The following is an 18,887-nucleotide window of genomic DNA, read 5'->3' on the forward strand; positions in this document are numbered from 1 at the left end:
CTGCCCTAAAAGCATTGCATTTCCTGTGTAGGCAACAGTGGCAGTTGGGAATTGCCAGTGTGTCTGTGAACTGCCTGGATCCACTGGCCATAACCTGTGTTTTTTGGGAAGAGTGTGCGGTGGCCCTTACAGAAATCCCTTGTGCAAGATAATAGCCACCCAGGTTTTGCACGGGCATACAGAATTTGGGCCCAGCTGTATACGTGCACATACATACAGATCACCCTTTCTAATGCTGTGATTGTATTAACACTTAGGCTGTTAAAGCAATGAATTCTTGTTGTTGAAGATAGTTGGTAATTATATTCTCACTGAATAGCTCTCAGCCGAATGAAGACTTGGGTATATTTGTTCAGATGCAACAAAAATGTATAAAATGCAACTACGTGGATGGGATAAGTAATATTAACATCTCAGAAAAGTAGTTATTGTTAATAGTTATTTATATTGCTGTAAGGCTATATCTACACTACTGCGGTAAGTCGACCTACGCTATGCAACTCTAGCTATGTGAATAACGTAGCTGGAGTTGACGTACCTTAGGTCAAGTTACTGCAGGGTCTGCACCGTGGGAGGTCAACAGGATAAACTCGCCCGTCGACTTACCTTACTCTTGTCATCCGGGGTAGAGTACAGGGGTCGACTGGAGAGTGATCTGTTGTCGATTTGGTGGGTCTTCACTCGACCCGCTAAGTCGACTGCCAGTGGATTGATCTCAGAGCGTCAAACCCAGCTGTAGTGTAGACATAACCTAAGTTTACACAGTACTTTACAGGCCTAGACTAAAACATGCTCCCTGCCTCAAAGATCTTAGTCTCTAAGGTACATATACCATAGGCACTGGAGAAGTTAAAAACTGCAGAGATTTTGCCCAATTTCTTGTGGAACAACTGCAGAAAGATCATTGTTTAGTTGCTGGTCATTTTTCAATCCTTAGTACTTTCCTTTATCCTAATTTGCCCTCTGGGGGTGCAAAGATTCTACTTTGGTATAAAGTATTTGAAGAGTTTTTACCCTGATCCCATTATATTGGCCCACTGCTACTACAGTTTGCTCTTGGCTCTTTATGGGGACAAGTATCGTCCCTATCATCTAGCTTCTCAATTATGCCCAGTATCCACACACTAGGGGACACAAGGGAATCAAGTGTGGCTCCCTTACCGTGGGGCTGCTTATATGCTGCCCCTAATCCCTTAGGCTTAGTTTGACTTCTATATTTGGGGGCGGGGGGAGGGATGTGCTCCAGTCAGGTCAATGGGATCAGGGGGAAACTCCATGCTTTCCCAAGGCTTGCCATTTGCGGGGGTGAAGCACCTCTCCCAAAACTATGCCCATGCCTAGCCCTGGTGAAGTTTAAAGCAGTCGGTTGAGGCTGGCTTCACCCTCTTCTCTATTTTCATACCAGATTCAGAAGCCTTCGGGGGAGGGTTCCATATGACCATGATATACTGGCTTTATTTACATAACCTAAGGACTCCATTGCAGCGACCTGCTGGCTTTATGGCCCTTTTGGATTGTTGGAGCAGTGCAAAAGGGCCTGTCATGTATTTCTCATTTTTGTCCTGTAAGTATCCACTGTTTAGCAAACTTGAGTAAAAGAATATGCCTATACTTGTGCCTGTCTATCATAAATGTGTATATGCTTATAAAAGAATATCTGTTGGAGAAAGCAGGACTGAAAATGATTCTTTAAAAGAGTCTCAATACATGTGTGTTTTATAACCACATGATTATGAGTGTGTATGTATGTGTGTGGTGTGTGTTTATGTTGCCCCACTTTTCTTTCATACTTGCACAATACTCTTTGATTATTAAGCCTATGATTTAGTCATGCATATTTTTAGTAAAAGTCATGGACATGTCGTGGGCAATAAACAAAAATTCATGGCCTGTGACCTGTCCATGTCTTATACTAAAAATACCTGAAATTAAATCTTGGGGGAGAACTTGGGGGGGCCGCTGTTAGGGGAGATTTTGGGGAGGGTTGCTGCTAGGGAGAGTACCTGCAGCCAGTGGCACAAGCTGCCGGGGGCCAGCGGACCGTGGCTGCTCCAGCCAGCTAGACAGGGACCACTGCCCGGGGCCGTGGACTGTGGCTGCTCCGGCCGCCCTAGAGGTAGCTTATTGGGTGGCCATGGGGTCAGCCACACTGGCCTGCAGAAATCGCGAAATCCATGACTTCCTCAACCTCCGTGACAGACATGGAGCCCTACTTTTGATTAGTGTTCAATTTCCTCCTTTCCCTGTGTTTTAGCTGCCCATATAAATTTAAGTTGATGTAAAAACAAAATGTTTCTGTGTCAGCTTCTGCCACTGCAGATTTGTGTTATCTTTGAAATTGAGTGAAAGAGATTGTATTCCTTGGACTTGCATCTGAGACTTGCTGGGGAGGGCTTTAGGCGGTTGTAGATTTTCTTACTAGTGAACACATTTAACTGCCAGTGACAGCAAAGGGGAAATCTGGAAGTTAGTTTTACGTTCTCTAGTATATTCTAATTGTTTAAATCAGGGGTGCCCAACCTATGACCCATGGGGGCCAGACATGGCCCACTGGAGCATTTCATAAAGCCTGTGGCCTGCTTCAACATAGTATACGATTCAACATGATTCATTAGTGTGTTATTTACATCATTTTAGTTTACACAAGTATGTAAATAAACAATACTGTACGTAGGTTGTTTCTATCTAAATACATACAAAACAAGCTGAACTTAAAATATAAATCAATACAGGTGACTTTAAATCTTATTAAACTATGTACAATCTGTTTGGTACAAGCTTGTGCATAGGTTCATGTGGCTCTCCTGTGTAGTAAGGTTGGGTACCACTGGTTTAAATTAGAAATATTTGAACCAAAAATCATGGAATTTCTTTTCCTTCCCCCCTCCACGCACAAAAAACCCCCCAAAACCAAAACCTTACAGGGAAGGGCTTGGGAAATGTGGGGATTTGGGACTTGGATCCTAACTGAATGGTTTGTTGGCCCATGGCACTGTGAGCTCACTGAATTAGAATATAACAGTTTGATGAAAAAATAATGTCATGAAGATATTGTGCTGTGCTTGGACACCAGCCAGTTACCTATAAACACACACAAACACACACACACACAAAGAGAGAGAGAGAGAGGGAGTCTTGATACCAAAACTGTGCTCTTTTTACTTTTGCTGCCTGAAACAAAAAAAATTTTTTCAAAAAAAAAAATAAACTGTAAGTGAGTTTTATGAGACAGACTAAAATCTACCCTGTCAGTGGAACAAGATCAGACCTAATCTGTTAAAATTACATAAATACTGTGCAATGAATTCTGTAATCAAATAAAAAGACCTAAGGAAACTGTCCAACAAAATTAGAATGGGATTTCACATAAATGTCCTTTTGGTTCCTAGCAAAAGTAAATGAGTTAGGGGAGAAGGAGGAACAACACATTAAAAAAAAAAAAAAAAAAAGCATCATTTTGAGTAGTTGCAGAGCAGAATGTCCAGGCTACCAGCAAGACAGAAATAATGAGTTGGAGGTCAATCAGTGGTGTAACTGGAAAGGATGCAATCCTTGGCTGTTCCATAAAGAGACTATCTGAAAGTCATGAGTTTAATTTGTCCAACCCTGCCCTCTCCAAGTGTTGCTCAGAATGTAAAGTAGCCTCTGTCACAGAGAACCTCAACTGCAGAGTAAGTGAGAGATTTTTACAGCACCTGCCAGAAAAATACTCAATAACTACACGATTTCAGGTCCAGTATGTAAAAGTTTCAGCTCTGGTGTTACATTTACTGCAAATAGGAGATATGAAGAGTCTAATTTATAACCCACTGCAGAGGTAACATACCACAGGGTTAGTTCAGATATTAAGTGTAGTATTTTTACAGTTAGAATTAAAGACAGCCTGACAGATCTTTGCAATTGCACCCCTCTGGGTAGTGTGTGGACAATGGTGTCATCTACCAGCTCTACCTTCCTATCCCCAAACATATTTAAAGGATCATGTAGCAACGTGTAGAAACCAAAGCCATAATGCTGTGAAAGATCTAACCTCCTAAAAATGTTAACTAAAAGAGAATAGCCTAAAGTCCTCTTGGACGTTTCCTATTGTGGTCTCTCTCTTATAGAGAAAATTTAGATTATAGTTCTTATTTCAACAAATACTGATTTATAATTGTAAACAGGGAGGACATTCCAAGAGAGAGAGGATTATAAAATTTTGATTCAAGGTCAAGATGGCTACTGTATCTCCTTGTGCCCACAAGCCTGTTCTGTAATGGGCAAACACTATTTTATAAATAGAGGACAGGAAAGAAGACACTGATTTATTTCCGGAAAGGTTTTAAATTGCTGAGGTTTTATCCCATTCAGTCCCTCCTGCTTGCCCCCTAAAAGGCAAGAATTTTTTTTCTAATATAGGCAAACTCAGTACTTAAGTGTGAAATTTAGCTGTGTGATTTTAAAACTCAGTAACTGGATTTAACAGCCAGTTAAATTCAAGGATTACTACAATAGTCCAATCTGATTTATTTTATTTTACACATGTAAGTGCTATCTATTATGAGGTCTCTATAATGTTGTGGTACACCAATGCCTGGTGTCCCTGCAGGCTTCAAGGAATGAGTGAGCGAGGCTGAGAAAAGCCAGAAACCATAGGAAAAAGATCTGTCTTCTGCTTTACCCTCTTCCCAAGTGTATCATTGGAGAGCTCAGCTGACTCGGTTGGCAGAGTTCAGTTTCCCTCACAGTCCAGTCTAGGCATCACCTCAGCCCTCCTTCCCTGACAGAAAAGGAACCGGGAAAGATTGGAATAGCCAGCTCCAGGAAAAGCAGCTCCCACTCCCATATGTAACTGCTTTATCCTATTCCCAATCTCAAGCAATACCTAGAAGAGTCAGGTTATGAACGAAATCATCCATCAAGCAATGCAAATCATTACACATCCTATTTCTAGCTTCAGAAAATCAGGAACAAACAGAGCAGGGCTATGTCTGAAAGATCTGGGCACGTTCTTAAAGGACGCTTATCTCCACAATCCCATTTTACTATCCCACGGACAATTCCATATTGCATATGGATGGCAGCTTTCTTACCCCTCCAAACTTTAATTATTACCATTTGATCTGACAAATGCTCCCAGGGTCTCCTCTAGGATCCAGAGTAGTGTTAATACTGACTTTAAGGAAGACAGACATTCACTATTATCTCGTCCCAGACAATTTTTCTGATTAGAGCTCTGTACAGAGAGAAAACTGAAACGCACCCACAAAATGTTACAGTCTCTGGAATATCTTGGTTTCTTGCTAAACACAGATGTATGGTATCAGGGAAGTCTGTCAGAGGCCTGGGATGAAGGTGAATATCATCAGGTACGTCGTTTCATCTCAGAAGAATTTTAAGGGATTTGTCACAGAAACAAAAATCCAGATCTTAGAGGAGCCTACTGGGAATGCTGATCTCATACACATACTTCACTGATCCGGGATTCCTGTGGTATCTATCCACTACTTCCTGTTCTCCCCTCCACATCTCATCTGTTGGCAGAAATCAAGTTCCCATTGTGTATTCTGAGCAACGCTTAAGAAGTGAGTGCAGAGAATCAGACTTTTTTGAAGCAATCCACCCATTCATGAGCTTAGGAGAAGCTCCTGAGTGGAAGTGGAAAATGAGTAATTGGCTCCACAGATCTGGCCCGCCAGATTATCCAGAATAGAGATGGAAATTGATATCCAAAGGTTTGGGTTTGTTTTGTTAGGGGGAATTTCCCATGTTATATAAGAGAAGAAATTGTTGTGCTTTTCCTGAAAATATAGTTAATAAAATAAGTAATTTAGGAAAGTAGAATTGAATTATTCTGTCTGTGGAACTCAAGGGAACTTTAAGGTGCAGGGCAATCCCCGACTGCCAGTGACTGACAGGTTCAGTTCTGCTCCCAAGCGTCAAACAAACCAAAGTGCCCACTGTAATTGATTTTTGGGTCTCAATACTCCAAAAAGAACATTTTCAGATAAGCAGAGATACATTTTCTTAATCTGACATTTTTGTTTTGGGCCTGTCTCTGATTCAGACCCACTGGTTTTTTGCAATCCCTGAAAGAAAGAGAGAGAGCGAACAAGCACGTGTGTGTGTTTGTGTGCGTGTGCGCTCACACATAATGTATAAAGTGAATAATTGTGTATCTGTCTGTGTAGTATATGCCATTTCCACATTCTTGCAGCTTGAGAAATAGGCAGATCAGATACTATGCTTTTACAGTAATGTAATATCAGATATTTATAGACTAGTGTACACTATATCAAATAGATTTTTATTTTGCAGACAGACTGAAACCAAAGCCATTATGTGTTATGTCAGAGTGAACGTCCGAAATCTAACAGAATAAGAGGAGGAGACAATAAAGATCTTGACAGCCTTTCTGAGATCGCCTGCTCAACATAAAAATGCTCTGTTATACTTGGGAGGAAGCAGATATAGCATTCTTAGCCTGCATGTCCTCCTGGGAAAGTATTTATGAAAAGATACAATCCTCTCTTTCTTTGTTCCATTTTTTATTTTGTTTTCGCAGCCTGACTTCTTTTGTGCAGTGTGATTGCCAGAGGTGTATATTTGGAGAAGTTGCTTGAAGGCTGTTGGTCATTTTTCAAATAATGGAAACTAAAAAAATTAAATGTATGGCTCACTGTGTGCACAAATTCCATGTTGTTTTTTGATGGATTTTTTTTAGCAAATAAATCATGTATAAAAATAATGATTCAGGTTTTTGCATTAAACCAAGTACTCTGTCCAAAATAATTTTAATGTGCATGTTGATAAATTTATATTGCTTTTATTTGTTAGGCAACAGCTTAACAGAGATAGCCAGGCAACCTGGAGTTGGTATATGGAAAATATGAAAGCTGGACAGTAAGTGACTAAACGATCAGACCCCTTTGTTGCCCTGTAGTGTGATTGGCAGTAGTAGTACTAGACTATGTGTGTTAGCTTTGGAATCCTAGAGCTATTTACTTTTAAACAGTACCTAAATTGCATTGTTATATTTGCATCTTCCGCTGGCCTCCCTCTCCCCAAATAAACAAAGGAATCAATATATTCCGCTTCATGTAGGAAATGTCTAACATTCCATGAAGGAGAATGTGAACAGTTTTACTTTCTGTAACTTGTGTGTGTTCATCTTTAATTTTACTGACTAAATTAAATTTCTGATATTTATTCACAAAGGATGAGCTAGTCATCACAGAAGAGGATAATTTCTTTACTCTGCTCAACCCTGAATGACATCAGAAGAATCAGTTCAAAGTTCACCTTTGCAATAATGTGTGTGGCGGGTGGAACTGGGAGCCTTTGAAGAGATTGGCAAGATAATTGCAAAATGCGTTTGTCAAGATGTTAATTCTAATCTGAACCCTTAACATCCCTATCTCCCCCTCCTCCCCATCAACTTGGACTCATCTGTTCAGTAGGGTTCACTTAAGGAGGAATCTGCCAGAGATCCAACAGGTGGTTTGTCGTGGCGTTCCTTTGCTACGTAACTGAAAGGGATTTATTTTTAAGAATGGCTCTGTTAATCGAGCTGATAATAGAACTATTACAGTGTGTGCTACGAGTGTCTTTTCTGTATCTCTACTATTGTGATACAATCGCATATAAAAGTTGAAGTGATGATTGCAGGTACATGGCAGTGAAATTAATGCATATTGTCTTTCAAGGATGTTTTAAAGAAAAAAAGTAGCTCCAAGCTATCTCATGGACTTTGTCTCCCTAATCCCTTTTCTGCTTCTTGTCATCTTTCACTGGCTTTTTATTTTTCTCTCCACATTATAGCAACACTCTTAGCAGAAGAGGTTTGTCTTCTACAGTGGGGATTTTTAAATGTCTACATAAAGTTGATACTACACAAACTGCAGTGATTAATGCTGGGTCCTCAGCTTTTGCATGTAAATAATTTAGGTGATAGTACCAAAAGCAACATTACCGATTTGCCATTATAACAATGTAAGAGAGGTAAAGCAAATAATTAGAACCAATGTGAACAGATATATTGCTTGATTCCCTTTTTGCATCAAATGTATGTCACTGCAATTCATTTGACTTCAGTGGGGTTACTTCTAATTTCAGTGAGAGAAGAATCAGGCCCATTGATATCTCTGTAACTAGAAATCAGAAGCCAACAAAAAGGACTAATTGGCAAAAGAATTAAAGGAAGAAATTTGTAACGTACAGTAAAGTGTACAGTACAATACTGGGACCAGAAAAAATATCCAAGGTTTTGAAAACTATAGATATCTAAGTGACGAAGAGGGATTTCTTTTCAAAAGAAACAAATGCAATCAAGGGCTGAATGTCAGAAGAATAAAAGCCATCAGGAGTCTATCCAAGCAAAACCAAGAGAAAAAACCCAGAAAGAGTGTTCAGTTTAGAAAAAGAGAAATTTAACTTACAAATCCTAAGTGAGTTTTCTGGTTGGTACAACTTACTGGCATATATCACAATTTAGATCAAACAGTTTTTCACATAAAACAAAAAGGTATTACAGGAACAATTTCAATAAAGAGTGTAAAGAATTTCTTTTCTCTATAAATCTTAATGTAACAGTGTGGTTCAAAACCAATACATATTATAAACTAAAATGGAAATTCTTGTTTAAGGCCTCCTGTTCAAGTCAACAGCAAAACTTCCAGTGCCTTCAGTGAAAGCAGGACTGGGCCTGATTCAGCAGATTAATTAAGGAGGTACTTCATTTTAAGTACTTACTTAACTCCATCCCTATTCATCAAAGAATCTAAGCACAAGCATGTGCTTAAACATAAATACGTTGCTTAAGTGCTTTGCTGATTCTGAGCCTTTAATGAATAGCTATAGCAATTGCCTTGCAGTAATTATGCACTATTCTTAATATAAATATTTCTGAGCATCTTTTAAAGAGAGAATACATTTTATATTTCAATGGTGATATTGCCAATGAAAACTTAGTACCATACCTTTTGAATAGTGCAGCAGAGGCATTTGCTTCTTAGCATTTTGAGATACATTAATCTTAATTTCATTAAACAAGTGTTTTTTTCACAAGTACAATAGAGAATTCAGAAACTGAATATACCCTCTGTTGTTCCTTTGGTCCAATGGGTTAGCTAATATTCAGGGCCTTGTATAGTTGTTTCTGTTTGGATGAGAAATTGAAAATGAGAGTCAGGTGTTTTCTTTGGTGTAATCTTATTTGTGTACAAAAAATGTACACAAAGTCTGGTTTCCCTGAACATAGTGGAAACAAAAAATAAATGAATAATATTCTGGCAAAAGTTTATAGTGCAAATATGGCCTGTATCTGAGTGTCAGTGGGAAAAAAACTCACCAGAGGGCAGCTATTCTAATCTTTCAACATAACAATTCCTTTTATCATTATGCAGTGATTCATGAAAGTATCATGTACTTCAGTTGCAGTGATTAAATATGAACAAGCATGTTGCAGTGAAGGAAAACTTTGGTTTACTGTGCTTTTTGATAAATATTGTCCTTATCACTTCTGGTTTTTTCCCTAACATCCCAGCATATATGATTATTAAATGTCTAATAAACAGAGGCAAAGTTGCCTTTTTTGTTTGTTTTCATGAAAGAGTTCAGTAGCGATTGGACATCTAACACAATGAACGTCAGTGAAAATGAGATAGGATCTGTGGCTAAAATAGGGAAAGAACAAGTTAAATATTATCTGGACAAGTTAGATGTCTTCAAGTCACCAAGGCCTGATGAAATACCTACTAGAATACTCAAGTAGCTGACTAAGGAGATATCTGAGCCATTAGTGATTTATCTTCAAAAACTCACTGAAGATAGGGGAGATTCCAGAGGACTGGAAGAGGGCAAATATAGTGCCAATCTATAAAAAGGGAATAAAGACAACCAGGGGAATTATAGACAGTCAATTTAACTTCAGTATCTGGAAAGATAATGGAGCAAATAATCAAGCAATCGGTTTGCAAGCACTAGAAGATAAGGTCTTATTGGAAAACCCGGGACTAGAAGATAAGGTGATAAGTAACAGTCAACATGGATATGTCAAGGACAAACCATGTCAAGCCAACCTAATAGCTGTCTTTGACAGAGTAACAAGTCTTGCAGATGGGGAGTAAGCGGTAGATGTGGTATATCTTGACTTGAGTAAGGCTTTTGATACTGTCTGGCATGACCTTCTCATAAACAACCTAGGGAAATATAGCCTAGATGGAGCTACTATAAGCATAACTGTCTGGAAAACAGCTTTCTGAGAGTAATCATCAGTGGTTCACAGTCAAGCTGGAAGGGCATATTTAGTGGGGTCCCTCAGGGATCAGTCCTGGGTCCAGTTCTGTTCAATATCTTCATCAGTGATTTAGATAATGGCATAGAGAGTACACTTATAAAGTTTGCAGGCAGTACCAAACTGGGAGGGTTTGCGAATGCTTTGGAGGATAGGATTAGAATTCAAAATGATCTGGACAAACTGGAGAAATGGTCTGAAGTAAATAAGATGAAATTGAATAGGATAAACTACTTCACTTACAAAGGAACAATCAGTTGCACACATGCAAAATGGGAATTGACTGCCTAGGAAGGAGTACTGCAGAAAGGGATAGGGGCAGTGATGAGCTGCCAAAATCTTAACGGGTTCCCTCCTCACCCCACGAGGGGGTCGTTGCCCACCCCCGCCCCCCCAGGACCCCTGCCCCATCCATCCCCCTTCCCTGTTCCCTGACTGCTCCCAGAACCGGACAAGAGGGTCTTGTGGGCCACCGTAGTGTGTGGCCACCCCCCACCCCTAAGACCCAGAGGCACCTGCCGGGGGGTGAGGTGAGGAGTCATGGCGGTGCTTACCTGGGGCAGCTCCCAGGAAGCATCCGGCAGGTCCCCCTGGCTCCTAGGGGTGGGGGAGTGTAGCTGGGGGGAGCAGGGGGAGTGGCCGCTCCCCCCATTGATCACATCAAAAGTGGCACCTTAGGTGCTGACTCCCTGGGTGCTCTGGGGCTGGAGCACCCACGGGGTAAAATTGGTGGGTGCAGAGCACCCACCGGCAGCTCCCCGCCCCACCCCAGCTCAGCTCACCTCACCTCTGCTCCGCCTCCTCCCCTGAAGCGCCGTCCCGCTCTGCTTCTCCGCACCCCCAGGCTTCCCGCGAATCAGCTGTTCAGTGGGAAGCCGGGGAGGGCTGAGAAGCAGGCCGCGGCTTCCCACTCAGGCCAAGGGTGGCGGAGCTGAGCTGGGGTGGGGAGTGGTTCCCCTGCGCATGTCGTTCCCCCCGCCCCCCCCCCCCGCCGCCGCCCCGGGTTACCTGCTACGGTGCGGACGGCCCTCCTTGCCCCCCCCCCGCCACCCAAGGTCACCTCCACTCTGCCTCCCTGGGTCTGAGCGGGAAGCCGCAGCTTGCTTCTCAGCCTGCCCCGGCTTCCCGCACGAACAGCTGATTCGTGGAAAGCCTGGGGGGCGGAGAAGCAGAGCGGGGTGGCGCATTCAGGAGAGGAGGTGGAGCGGAGGTGAGGTGAGCTGGGGTGGGGCGGGGAGCTGCCGGTGGGTGCTCTGCACCCACCAATTTTCCCCTTGGGTGCTCCAGGGCTGGAGCACCCATGGAGTCGGCACCTAAGGCTCCACTTTTGGCCGGTTAAATTAAGAAGCCCTTTTAGAACAACCGGTTCTAAAAGGGCTTCTAAATTTAACAACCGGTTCTAGCGAACCGGGTGCGAACCGGCTCCAGCTCACCACTGGATCACAAACTAAATGAGAGTCAACAGTGTAACACTGTTGCAACAAAAAGCGAACAACATTCTGGGATATACCAGCAGGAGTGTTGTAAACAAGACATGAGAAATAATTCTTCTACTTTATTCCATATTGATAAGGCCTTAACTGGAGTATTGTGTCCAGTTCTGGGCAAGACGTTTCAGGAAAGATGTGGACAACCTGGAGAAAGTCCAGAGGAGAGCAACAAAAAATTATTAAAAATCTAGAAACCATGACCTATGAGGAAATATTGAAAAAATTGGGTTTGTTTAGTCTGGAGAAGAGAAGACTTAGGGGAGACATGATAACAGTTTTCAAGTTTATAAGAGGTTGTTACAACCAAGAGGGTGAAAAATTGTTGTTCTTATCCTCTGAGGATAGGACAAGAAGCAATGGGCTTAAATTACAGCAAGGGAGGTTTAGATTGGGCATTAGGAAAAACTTCCTGTCAGGGGACTTAAACCTGGAACTAATTGCCTAGGGATGTTGTTGAATCTCCGTCATTGGAGGTTTTTAAGAACAGGTTAGACAAACTCCTGTCAGGAATAGTCTAGTTATTACTTCGCCCTGTCTTGAGTACTGGGGACTGGACAATATGACCTATCGAGGTCCCTTCCAGTCCTACACTTCTATGATTCTATTATTGGTATAAGTGCAGATAGGATTTCAATGGTATCCTGAGGAGGATTTTCATTGAAAAGACCCTTGCAGCTCACTAAGTAGCACTTAAATGAATCAACTAATGAAATCAATGAGATTACTTTTGTGAACTTGGAGTATTCAGTGTACATAGGAGTTGCATAATCAGACCCAGATACAGCAGAACTAATCAGTTACATTCTAATAATCCTAAAATGTAAACAAAATACATTTCATGGGGGGGGGGGGGGAAAGCAGCAAACATTGCTTCCTAATATTTTAGTTTGACTAAAAATGACTCAGCTGAAAACTCTAAGTGGAACTATCTAAAAGCAGTATAGTTAATAACTTATCCTTTCAGTTGAACTGACTGTACAGAACAGTATTGTATATGGGTTTGTTGAGAAATAAAAAGGAGTCTTGTAGTTTGTCTTTCATGCCACTATCAGGCTTGTCCTTTTTTCTCTTTCAAATAAATAAAATAAAATTATTCTAACCCTATGGGTTTCAGTGGGCTGAACCATGAAAATGTCACCATTAATGTCTTTCAAATGTTAGCTAATTCTTAATGACAATAGTTGGAGAACAGTATTCTCCTAAAACTCAGCATCCTTCAAAGCTGAAGCTCATTACTACTGTATGAGTCAGCTTAGGATAAAGAAAGAGGATAGTGAGGTTTTTAGAACAAGGAAACAAAAGAGTATCTCCCTTCCTTTAAATAGAAGAAATGATTCTGATGTTTTAAGAGGCTGTTTTGGCTTGAATAAGATTTTTGGTAAGAACAAAACCTCCAAATCTCTCCCTACCGCAATACAAAATTTGCAAGGTTTTGGGTAACTTTTGCTGATGAATCTTGGTGCCTGTAACAGGGTGCTGCAGGGCCCACTTGGCTCCTGCTCCTGGGCTGATAAAGTCACTTGGAGACCCTGGGTTCAGTAACCACCAGGGCAGTTTATTCACAGGTTGTGCTCCCACCACCTTTTCACCATACAACTAGCCCTTTGTCAGGAAGGGGCACGCTACCTCCCTGCCTTTTCCCTTTCTTCCTGCTTCCCTTGCCCTCCCCCCTGCCTTTTCCTGAGGCTTTTATACAGCCCCAGACTAATTAGGCAGCAGCTGTCCCTGCTTTCCCAATTAGAGCCAGGTGGTCTAACCAGCTCCAATTCACCTCCCTTAATTGGAGCTGAAGTGACAGAGGGCTGGCTCAGCAGTTCCTGCTCAGCGCCCTGTCACAGTGCCCAACTCTGCATTTCTTTGGGCACCAAAACTCCCTTTGATTTCAGTGGGAATTCTGGATGTGTAAGGAATGCACAATTCTGTTGCAAGATTGTTATTTTGGACTACTTAGCGAAGTCATACCTAGACAATCAGTAGGTGTCCCAAGGCTTTGGGGACAGAACCACCACTTCAGTAGCTAGTAAGAGTGTATTCACTGTCAGTGGCTGCCAGACATAGAGGTGGTAGATTGTCCAATTACTGGCTGATACGTTGATGGTTCTTTTCATATATATTCTGTTGCGCTATTTCTGACTAGCTCATCTGACAACCCTTGCTGATGCTTCACACCCAGTTGGGACTGGATAAAGGATTTGTCCTAGAAATGTGTCTGTACTGTTTCACAAGAGCTATGGTACATATTTAGTAGAATGCTGTCTCTTGTTATTTATTGGCTGTATTTAAAAGCTTTCTTTAATTTGTGCCAAATGCCTATTGTGGGGAAAGATGGATACAATATGCCAGAAAACACTCTTTGGAGCTTGCAGCTCATGGATGCTGATAATATACAATATTGTATGTTTTGCCATAATTTTATTGCCATATTTTAATGACAAACACCATAATTAGTTTCATGGTATCTATACCCTGTAGTATCCTCAAAACATACATTGTTAATTGAAAAAAGTGGAAATAACTTGTTCTGTATTAAGCAAATTTTTCCTCTGAATAAGTGAATCTTTAATGTATTAAATATGTGCTGAAACACAATGGTATAATCTCTCCTTTTCGATGTTTTGAATTTTCTTCTCAGCCATATGGTTGCCTTTGCACTCTAGCATAACATATTCTTTCTCCTTCCTTCAGCCTCATGGATATCAAAGCAGACTGTAAAATACCTATTTTAAGAATAACTTAGTACACAGGATACTATGTAACTGACAGTATTTATTTTTTGCTGGCTGCATGGTATCCACATTTTAGACCTTGCTTTAACACAAAACAAATTTAAAAAATTAAAATATTTTATTAAAATTAAATTAAATATTTTAATAATTTTATTTGTTTTCCAAACTGAAATCAGAGTCTGTGTTTTCTGCTTGAATAGAAGATAGTTGTCAAGCATGAAGTGAGCACTATTTCCTTTCTCCTAGGAATTCTAAGTTAAATGTGTGTGAAAGAAGAGATACATTTCAGAAAACTATAGAACTGATCCTGTCACAATACACTAAGCTAACGGGAATATTTAAATAAGGGACAGGGACACATCTCCATGCCTGGAATATAAACTAGACATGGGAACAGAATTACTTGTGTCTTATGTTTTTGCTTGTCCTGATTCCTGGAGCTATTCTTTTAAGTTCTAGAGTAAAGAACTTTTTGTTGATCATAACTTACAAATTATTCTGCTGGGTTTTTCTTGTAGTTCCTTGCCAACATGTTTTAATCATGTTTAAGACATTGACATCTGCCCTAAAGATCACTTCCAGGAGGCAACTCCCTATCTTAAGGGGTGCTTTAAAGAATCTCCGTAGTTTGTAATATAATATTGTTTGACCTGTAGTTAGAGAGCATTTCTAGACATCCAATTTGTGCTTATTCTTTTAGTAGTCGTTTTAGCCAGGTTTTGCTATAGAATCACGGTCCCCTTTTTAGGGGATCTCTTTGGACGGTAAAAGGCAACTGTACTTTTTTCCCTCAGTGTCTAAATCTACTGAGTTTGTAAACTGGTTATTGATTTTTTTTTTAATCTTAGTTTTATATACAGCAAGACTGCACCTGGGAAAACTGTAAGATAAAAGTGGAAATAGAACTTACTTTGAAAATTTGACTTACTGCATATATTTTAATGTGCAAATGGTAGCAGTTTATTGGCTTAAATAATTGAAATAGGACACACTTATTTTGCAGTAAGAGTGTCCGCCCACCCAGAGGCTTGCAACGGAATAATGAATTGCAATGGATTTGATTCTTTTAGTTCCAGTTATTGTGTGGACAACCCCTTAAAACCTTTTTTCTTCATTAGGAAAAAAGATGTTTGGATTTTTATCACATGTTCGCTAACAGGTGGTTAAATCCGAGTGTGGACAAAACACTATCATTTTAACACAGTATCAGAAGAGTAGTCGTGTTAGTCTGGATCTGTAAAAGCAGCAAAGAGTCCTGTGTCACCTTACAGACTAACAGACGTATTGGAGCGTAAGCTTTCGTGGGTGAATACCCACTTCGACGGATGCATGTCATCCGACAAAGTGGGTATTCAATGCATCCGACGAAGTGGATATTCACCCACGAAAGCTTATGCTCCAATACGTCTGTTAGTCTTTAAGGTGCCACAGGACTCTTTGCCATTTTAACACAGGTTACCAGTGTAGCTTTAATAGTGTTTGCCTTGATCTGATAACCTCTGTTAAAACAATAACTGCCTTGTCCACACTAGGATTTTATCACATGTTACCGAGTGTTAGCTAGTATGGTTAAGAAACAACAATGACATCAAAACCACCTTTTTTTTCTAGTTGGATGCTTCCTTAGTCATCATTCTCCCTCAGCTCGCACACCACTATCTATACACATTCACCATTTACTCTGAGTTACCAGTTCAACATTTCTTCCTGTCTCCAACCACCAAATTCATTTGTTTGAATGCAGATACTTATAAAATGTTCATCTTCATATGAATATGGATTACTTGATCTGGCATGGGCCCATCCCTGGTACACATTGTCCAGAAAGCATGGGTTCAGCTGCTTACTAGATGTGTCAAAATAGGATGTCTTTTTGCCTGTCTCTAGCGGCATGAAACTAAATGATATGTTGATCCATATAAAATGTACAGAAATCTCTATGTGGATGAAGACTTCTCTCCCTTCTCATTCCCTGGGACCTCTTCCAGCTTTCTCATGCAGCCCTCCACGCCCCCATGACACATTTCTCCCAACTGCAGTGGCTCCTAGCCCAGCTTTTCCTCTAATCTAGTATTTCCCAAGGTATTTGGATATATATTCACCTAGCAAGGAAGTATATCCAGTATCTCTTAAATCAAAACAAAGTGGATTTGTCAAATCTCATATAAATCTGAAAAAAATAATGAAATAGCCAATTTGTAAATGTCAATTTTACAGCTTAAATACACTGTGTATGAGGTATCTGCAAACACAGAAAATAGGGTGAAAGTTATTGTTTTGTTTGTTTTAAATTAGGCCCATGCACAGTTAGTTCGAGAAGTTGATACAGAGAAGGTATCAGCATTTGAGAATCCCTACGTAGATGCAATAAAGAGTTTATGGAATGACCCTGGGATCCAAGAGTGTTATGACAGACGGCGGGAGTATCAGCTGTCAGACTCAACTAAATAGTAAGTATACATGGATATGGATAATTGGATATTTCTTATTTTTTTGTGTACTTTCTAATTTAAAATAAAATTCTGGTTATGTTTTAGAGTGGCTTGTAATGTTTGTGTCTACATGTACCAATATTATAAGCATGTGTAGGGACATACAATTTACATATACACCAGCACATGCTTTGTACATGGAATTACAAAAGCTAAAGTTAGAGGGGATGGATCTCATTTACTGCTAGTACTGTAGTGTAGTTTTCCCAAAACAAGCATCCATTATAATATAAAAAGCTGTGATAAGAGTTGTTAATAGAAATCTTTTACAATTATAATGATTAGTTTTTATTTATTGTATTCATGCCCTTGGGCTCCTTTGAATATCTCAGGGCTGGTCTCTACTATGGGGAGATCAACGCTGCTGCAATCGATGCAGCAGGGATCAATTTAGCGGGTCTAGTGAAGACCTGCTAAATCGGCAGAGCGCTCTCCAGTCGATCCTGGTACTCCAGCTCTCCGAGAAGAGTAAGGGAAGTTGACCGGAGAGCATCTCCCATCGACTCAGCGCAGTGAAGACACTGGGGGAAGTCGACCTAAGTTACGTCGACTCCAGCTACATTATTCACGTAGTTGGAGTAACGTAACTTAGGTTGACTTACCCCAGTAGTGAAGACAAGCCCTCAGCCTCTGACTGGGCAGAGGGACAGCCTTGGACAGCTCTTTTGGGCCAAAGGTGCACACATGGGTGTGTGTACAGAAAGTAACACAAGTAGAGGTGAGGTTCTGAAATTCAGTGGTTGAAACTTAACAGAGTTGATAAGAATAGCATCCCTTCACTTGATTCCTGTCTTCGCTGCTTTTTTATTCCCTTCTTCAATATAACTGAGTGTTGTTTTGCAGTTCTGATGACAGGGAAGTGACAAACTTAAGGTGGTGTAATACTTCCTTTGGTGTCAGTGCACTTGGTTGTATAATATTTCTTATGCTAACGAAAGGGAAACTGATTGTTAAAAGATGCCTGATAGCTTGTTAATGTTCTTGTGTTTGTGCAACTGTGACTTACGTTTTTATGAAAATTGTTGGAAGCAGCAGGAAGAACAAACTGGACCTGAAACCAAAACAAAATATCTGTCAGGAAGCCCAGCTCTTAATTGAAAACTAAATTTAATTTTAAAAGGGAGCACAAAATACTTGCCACTCTTAGCACAATATAAGAAACTTCAGTTAACTGGAAAAGAGAAAGCAATCTTTAAAGAATCTTTGGTTAAATTTGCCTCTAAAAATATTGCAAGTGGAATGCTTGATGTTATAAATCAACACCGAAGTATTAATCTGGTTAACCTTGGCCTGGAATCCTTTTCTGCTTATATTTTTTTAGTCACAAGTGTCATAAAATAGTGCTGTGGAGGTTTACAGTTGGAGTTTGAGCACAGTCTGCAGGCCAGCTCCAAAAAGTCTGACTGTACTGAGTTATTCTAATGAGGTAGCTGAGGTAAAACTCTTCTGGTGAGACAGGAAATGCTTGCCCATGACTCAGAACTACTTGGTGATTCCATTAAAAGTAACTTTAATTAGCATACTTTTCTGATCATTTGAGTTGTTGCAAAAAATCACATAGCCTCCACTGGCTGTGCAGCCATGGTATCAGTTTTATTCTGGATGGAGCCTGTCCATTAGAGTGACAAATGAAATGGATCATCTCATTCCAGCCTCTCTTTGTTCAGATGGCAAAGCCACCATGCGGTTTGGCATAAATGGAGGCTCCTCTTCAAGGGATGCCCAGAATGGAAATAAGGGCATAATTCAGCACCCACTGAAGTCAATGGGAGACCCAGTTATTTAAATTTGAGTTGTATTGGGCCATAGGAGGTGTAATACAGGTCTTGATTGAGATTCATTTGCATAGAAGCATGAGGAAACCTGTCTAGCACCTACCTGTATCTCTGTCTCAAGACAACAATAT

The 18,887-nt window shown here is 40.5% G+C and overlaps 1 protein-coding gene across 1 annotated transcript in view; it reads left to right on the top strand.

The window, feature by feature from the left end:
• The window catches only part of LOC141987660 (guanine nucleotide-binding protein G(q) subunit alpha), a 227,867-nt gene that overhangs the window by 130,707 nt on the left and 78,273 nt on the right, over nt 1-18,887 (top strand). The window contains exon 3 of the mRNA XM_074953214.1: nt 16,785-16,939. Coding sequence (XP_074809315.1) covers nt 16,785-16,939 — 155 coding nt within the window. The remainder of the gene's footprint in view (nt 1-16,784; nt 16,940-18,887) is intronic.

The sequence above is a fragment of the Natator depressus genome, chromosome 5, assembly GCF_965152275.1.
Source record: "Natator depressus isolate rNatDep1 chromosome 5, rNatDep2.hap1, whole genome shotgun sequence".
Classification (NCBI taxonomy): domain Eukaryota; kingdom Metazoa; phylum Chordata; order Testudines; family Cheloniidae; genus Natator; species Natator depressus.